This window comes from Penaeus monodon, chromosome 43 (genome assembly GCF_015228065.2).
Source record: "Penaeus monodon isolate SGIC_2016 chromosome 43, NSTDA_Pmon_1, whole genome shotgun sequence".
NCBI lineage: Eukaryota > Metazoa > Arthropoda > Malacostraca > Decapoda > Penaeidae > Penaeus > Penaeus monodon.
Window position 1 is genome coordinate 23,986,220 of NC_051428.1, and position 7,500 is coordinate 23,993,719.

General features: G+C 31.2%; 1 protein-coding gene across 1 annotated transcript in view; it reads left to right on the plus strand.

The window, feature by feature from the left end:
- The window catches only part of LOC119568163 (SID1 transmembrane family member 1-like), a gene marked incomplete at its 5' end in the record, with an annotated part of 11,884 nt that extends 9,444 nt beyond the window's left edge, over positions 1-2,440 (plus strand). The window contains 2 exon segments of the mRNA XM_037916573.1: positions 1-10; positions 783-2,440. The exon segment at positions 1-10 is cut by the window's left edge and continues 215 nt beyond it. Of these exon segments, the coding sequence (XP_037772501.1) occupies positions 1-10; positions 783-845 (73 nt within the window).
- Between the last annotated feature and the right edge of the window lie 5,060 nt (positions 2,441-7,500).

The window sequence follows — 7,500 nt, forward strand, 5'->3', positions numbered from 1 at the left end:
TGGCTTCATGGTGAGGAAGCTGGATTTGTATGTGTGTGTGTGTGTGTGTATGTGTGTGTATGTGTGTGTATGTATGTGTGTGTGTGTGTGTGTGTGTGTGTGTGTGTGTGTGTGTGTGTGTGTGTGTGTGTGTGTGTGTGTGTGTGTGTGTGTGTGTGTGTGTGTGTGTGATGAACATCTTGTAAATTATAAATCTAAATTTTAATGAATTGTTTGTTTTAATCAGCATTCAAATTCATTTTCATTCCCCCAGTTAACTTCCCCTGATGTATCTTTAGACATAATTAGTAGACATTTATTTTCTTACTCTGTCTATTGATACTTTCTTTTGTGAATTGTGTTTGCATACTGATGGTTCCACCAGTGCTCAGTCACCATGGAACCAGTTAGTAAGTCAAAAATATCCTCATCTGATTTCCCCTTTCCTTGAATTTTCTGGATATTTTATATTTTTTCAAGTGCTATTGAGGTAGATGTTATTATTTTGGATTATGATAATGTTATTGATAATAACTACAACAATAAATGATAAAAAAATCCTTTCTGAAAATCAAGGAAGAGGGGAAATAGGTGAGTTAGGGAGGACTAGTAATTATGAACAATAAGATGCAACTGACAGGACTTGCATTCTTACCATCCTGTCAACTTGAGTTTAAGTGTAGTCGGTAGACATATTTTCCCCAATGCAGCTTTTGACATAATTGTGATAAAAACTTATTTTGAGACATTAATGGAGAAGCTTTGTTGTTGATTATAGTTATTTTTATTTTCTCATGTTGCAGCTTCTCCTCACCTTAGATGACGATCTTGCACACACACCCCGAGAGAAGATCCCAGTCTTCTAAGTGCCACAAGAAACAATACGACAGTGATATGTATGTTATAGTGCGAAGAAGGTGCTCTTAGGAGGAAGCTTGAATGCATAGTCTCAAGCACTGTTGTTGTTTTAAGTTTTGCTTTATTTGTTTCATTGCCTTGTTTTTTCATACTTTTAAAATGTCACTTTTTCATTCTCTCTTTTTTTTTTTTTTTTTTTTTTCATCTCTCTCTTCTCTTTTCTTTAATGAGTTCACTATTTGGGTGAAGAATGATATACTGGAGGTTAAAGAATGTATCTTTTAATACTAAGCAGGAGATATGTTGCTGTTAAATGTATTCATCCTAAAATAGAAATGTAATTTTTCAGTTTTGCCAAAAAACAAACTTTCCTAAAATTTATAATTTATTTATTTTTGTAGAAGTGTGTGTTGTAAAAGCAGGGTATACTTGATTGACTGTTTGACATGTGGTGGAACAGTTCAGTCCAAAAATGTTTTTCTCTTCTATCTGTACATAACATAAAGGCAATACTTGCATTTTTCTCCCATAAAGATTATTTTTGTTACTTATAAGGTTGTGTATATTTCTAAGTAGGGCTGATTGTTCAGCATTGAGGATGATGATTAATGGTAAAGAGAGCTTTACAGTTGAGGGAAATTACTTTCATCTGAGAATTTATTAGAACTAGAATATATTTGATACTTTTTCTTAATAAAGAGTTTATTCCCCTGTAATGTTTTGTGTCAGGATAAGAATAAAATGCATGATAGCCTGGGAAATGTTACTAGTGGCTGATGAAAACCCTATGTTAATGATTAATAGTGTAGATGTCTCCACAGTGGGTTATGATTTCTTTCTGTTGGTCGGAAAAATTGTGCTTTAATTCATAGCTCTCATGTTTAGGAATCAGTTGTCATTGTTAATGTTCTCATGGCAGTATCGGATGCGTATGCAAGCTTCTTCTGTATATAAAGCTTGCTCTTTACTACCCAATTGAAGTTCCTAAAGCCAATTACTAATTTCAGTAGATTATCGTAAATGAACACTGCTACTGGGCATTTTGAATTGGTTCCTCATATGATGTTTTTTCCTTCCCTTTCCATGTTTTTTTTTTTTTTATCTATGTAAAATCATTTTGCTTTTATCTGTTCCTTTTCTTGTGATTCTTCTCTATGTGATGAAATGATACGGAAGTTGTATATGAAAAAGAGCAGGTAATTCTGAAATGGCATACTTAAATCTTTAAAAAATGACACATCTTACCTTTATAGAATAGACTGAAATGTAATTGTTCTGTTTTGTGATAGAATGAATGTATTTTGTATCTTGTCATTGTATTTAAGTGATTTTTTTTCATAATTAAACTGTTGATTTCATGATTGAGTGAGATAAGAAAGAAAATGGTGTTCTAATGGAGGGACATTTCATTCTTAAATGAGGGTAATATTTATAAATCTGTATATGATGATTATCATACCGGACATTATTAATCTCGTCAAGATTCATCAGATAATTTGTTAAGAATGTATTTGATTTAGAATACTTTTACATGTCCCACGAACGAGCAAAAGTCATACTGTTGCATCTTGCTGTGGTGCATTTTCCATTTTCTTCCCAATGACCAAAAGTGACCAACTTTTGTGGCGTTTGACTCTCTTTTGCCCTTGTTCACTGTACTATATAAGGCCAAGACCTGGTACCTGTTAAGCCATGTTCATCTCTCATTATCAGCTGGTTCAGAAGGTGTAATATATTTGTCGTTCATCCTTAGGGCTAAGTGTACGAGACAACAGAATTCTCACTAGAATTTTTTTTCCCCCCAAGATTGAGAATAATTTTGTTGGCTCCTCTATTTTGAGGTATACATATATAATATATCTATATATCTATATTTATACATATACACACATATATGTATGTGTATATACTTATATACATATATGTATGTGTATATACTTATATACATATATGTATGTGTCTATACTTATATACATATATGTATGTGTATATACTTATATACATATATGTATGTGTATATACTTATACATATAAATGTATATATACATATATGTATATATATGTATATATGTATATGTATATTATATACTTATATACATATATGTATGTGTATATACTTATACATATAAATGTATATATACATATATGTATATAAATATGTATGTGTGTGTATATATATGTATATATTGTATATGTATATGTATATATATGTATATGTATATATATGTACATATATTATAGTATATATGTATATTATAGTATGTTATATTATGTATATGTATATATAATGTATATGTATATTATATGTATATGTTTTATATATGTATATATTGTATATGATATGTATATGTATATGTTTATATATATGTATATGTATATATATGTATATGTTTATATATATGTATATGTATATATATGTATATGTATATATATATATATATATATATATATATATAATTTATATTATATGTGTATTAAAATTATATAATTATTCTATACGATACTTTTCTTATTAAGTATATAATTATATAATTATAGTATCCTATACTTTTCTTGTAATGATTATTTTGAGTCATAATTTCATGAACATGCTGAGATAATATGTATATAAGGTAAAAATCTTTTTATACAAATTTTCCATATTTGTAGGAAGTCATAAGAATTATATCTGTTAAGTGTTGTAATTGTTTTTATAAAATAATAACATTTTGCAAATATTCTTTTTGTCTGTCACCCTTTCCTTCCTTTGTCTTTTCTTTTTCTTCTTCTATTACTGACATTTTTATACCTAAGCATTCTTCTCTACTTGCTCCTTCTTCCTTCATTCCTCCTCTTCTTCTTCCTCTGCCTTATCCCACTTTCTCCCACTGCATCTTTCCCAACACCTCTTTCCTCTCTTGTTCTTCTTCTTCTTCTCTGTATCCTCCCTCTTCTCTGTATCCTCTTTCTTTCTTCCATCCTCCTCCTCTTCCTTCCTTCTTCCATCCTCCTCCTCTTCCTCTTCTTTTTCCGCTCCTCCTCCTCCACCTCTTCTTTTTTCCATCATCCTCCTCCTTCCTTTTTTTTCCTCCTCCTCTTCCTCCTTTTTCCATCCTCCTTCATTTCCTTTTATATCTCCAATGCTGTTTTATAGTATATGAATTTCAAGTGACTAGTAGACATTTGGAAAGAATATCAGTCTTGCAAAGACTAAAAACATAAAATAAGTTTCAGATTACAAAGTTTTACTGCAAAAATCTACAATATACATAGAAGTGTATATTAGTTATCTGAACCAACTAATCTATAACATGAAATGTAATATTAAATTCAGCAGAAAATATTGGGATACAGGCAGAAAAATGGGATAAAAAGATGTTCTGTTTGGTCTAAGATATTTTCTTGCCTCAATTGAAATGATTTTGTGAATGTTTTATATATATATATATATATATATATATATATATATATATATATATATATATATATATATATATATATATTTTTTTTTTTTTTTTTTTTTTTTTTTTTTTTTGTGGGGGGGGGGGAACAATGATTTCCTTCTTTTTCTTAAACATGACCAGTTAGTTCATGTCTACTTATCATTTTGATGTATAATGCAAAATTATAGAGAAAAAACAGTTGTAGCATATGCAAGGTCACCACATATTCAAATTTGTAAAGGCTTCAGTTAATGTACATGTTATGGAAATAAAACTAGACTGAAGATCATTTTTTTTTATTAATGCTCCTATACAAATAGGATTCATCCATTATGCTTTTCACTATATGCATTTATCAAAAATATTTGTGTAAATATACAGGAAATTAGTGTGAAATCAGTCTTGACTTTATCTAATTTGTGATGAATGGACTTGCAATAAAATATTGTCTCTAACATCTGTTTTCATATATTTTTTAGATTAATTAACAAGGCTGAAGTTTTAAAGTCTCCATTAAACCTGTTAACACTGGGAAGGTGTATGTACATAAACTATCCCTTATCATTTTAGTTTCCTTTCCTTATCTCATGTTCACACTATTTGTTGATTTTTTTTATAGAAAAGTTTTATTTTTGCTACTGAAACCATTGTTAATAGCATTACAATGATGCTGTTATTAATAATACTGATAATAATAGTATTAGATCTAAAAACTTTACTAAAATTTCAAGAAATAGGGTAAACAGGTGAGGTTATGTAGTCTTAGTTGTTGTTTCCTCGGTGACTAAGCATTTGTAAAGCCATCTGTGTAAAAAAAAACTGACAAACAAAATTGCGGTGGACAGTGCATGTACTCGGTAACTGTGACTTGTTATTTGCCAAGTAATTTTCGTACTCGTTTTTAATGTTTTTGTAATTCCATTTCATGCAGCTGTTGTAGGAGACTACAGGTAGTGATTGATTTATTAAATTTTCTGCTATTGTATAACTTGTAGCAAGATATTAGACAAATAGCCTGGATGTATGTATGATCTTAAAGATACTGACCAGGCAATAGGTCTGTTCAATATTAATGATACATTTCAAGTGAATTTCTGCACATGTTCTTTCACAATTGGGACTCAAGTCACGGTGAATTTGGTGTTAATAAATGTCACAACACACTCACCCTTTTATTTCCTCATAGCAATGGCAATCCCTTCTGACTTTTTCTATTTTTTATTTCTGATTTAAACCCCTTACGTTTGGATGGCATGACATACATACCAAACTCAATGTGATTAATAACTAAGTTTAATTTGTTTACACACAAGTGCTCCGAATCGCCAAGGATCATTACCCACCTGTACCATTTCCTTGATTTAAAATGATTTCTTTTTTTTTATTGGGAGAGGGAGAAAGGAGAAAAAGGAAAAAAAAGGAAAGGAAGGGAGAAAGAGAGAGAGAAACAGAGAGAGAGAGAAAAGGAGGAAAGAAGATAGAAGGGAGGAGAGGGATGGAAGGGAGGAATGTGAAAGAGAGAGAAGAGAGAAAGGAGAAGGATAGAAGGAGAGAGAGAGATAGAAGGAAGAGAAAAAAAAGGAAGGAAATAAATAAGGAAATGAAGAGAGAGATAAAAAGGAAGAGAATAGAAGAGAGGAGTAAGGAAAAGGAAGAGAAAAAAAGAGAGAGAGAGATAAGAAAGGAAAGAGATGAGAGAGAGAGAGGATAGAGAAAAGAGAGAGGAAAAAAAGGAGAGAGAGAGAAGAGAAAGGAAGAGAAAGGATGAGAGGAATAGGAAAGGAGAGAGAGAGATAGGAAAGGAGAGAGAGAGAGATAGGAAAAGGAAGAGAGAGAAAGGGAAGGAGATAGGAAAAGAAGAGAGAAGGAGAGAAGGAAAGAGAGAGAGAGAGAGAGAAAGGAGAGAGAGAGAGAGGAGAGAGAGAGAGAGAGAGAAGAGGAGAGAGAGAGAAGAGAAAAAGAGAAGAGAGAGAGAAGAGAGAGAGAGAAGAGAGGAGAGAGAGAGAGAGAGAGAGAGAGAAGAGGAGAGAGAGAGAAAGAGAGAGAGAGAGAGAGAAGAGAGGAAAGAGAGAGAGAGAGAGGGAGAGAGAAGAGGGAGAGAAGAGAGAGGAGAGAGAGAGAGAGAGAGAGAGAGAGAAAGAGGAGAGAGAGGAGAGAGAGAAAGAGGAGGGAGAGAGGAGAGAGAGAGAGAGAGAGAGAGAGAAAGAGAGAGAAAGAGAGAAAGAGAAGAGAAGAGAGAAAAGAGAGAGTGAGAGAGAATCATTCAATCTATAGTCATTATTTTGTTGCTAACACAATAACTAAAAGCAAATTGTACCAGCAGATAATTTAATCTGTACCATTGTTTTCAAGTAATACATACCAATTAATCTGTCCCATCCAAATGCTCTTCTCATTGAGAAAATCAATCTATAGCAATAAAACCTTTTCTTCTTTTCTAACTAATTTTCACTTTTCATCCATAAGGACATTAGTCCATAAAAGATTTTGAAACTCTATGGCTGAGAGCTAGAGGAGCCAATGTCCAAAAATATTAATTATGAGATAAGCTTACCGAACTGGAAACTACTGCTTCTACTAGTGTTATAAATTCTAATATCATTAATGCATTCAGGATACCATACATGCATTGATTCAAAGTCCATTTCAATGGAAAATCATATATATCACAATGACTGACTAATTGCTACTAATTACTGCACTTTGAATGGATAGCAAAGGAAAGCTTCAGGTTGGCTGTAGTTAAAGAAAGTATAAAAATAACATTGTAAATGTTTTAATGAATTATTGTCAAGTCAAGTTATTTAATTATATATATATATATTTTTGCCATTTTCTGGCTAAAAAAAAAATATATATATAATTATGCTTGAAAAACTTTAGAAACTGAATTAGGATAAATGGAGATATTTTAATTTCTTAATTAATCGGTATCTTATTTTTCAACGTTTCTTTTGAAAGAACTACAGTAAAAAAAAAATACATATGTTTTTCACTATGAAAAATATTTGTTGTTTTAGTCATGTACAAAAATGTCTTTAGGAGGATTAGATTAATGCAAGTTTGATTCATCACAGGGAAAAAGTCAGAATTTTGCTGAATTTCAAATAATGGAACTGAATTTCAAAGCTATTTTTCTCAAAAATGACTTTCATGACACTGACCCTATTTTGTTCTCGGCCCTAGAACTGACATCCATTATCAACCAACTTTTTCACTTCCGAGCATTTACATTTTAGTC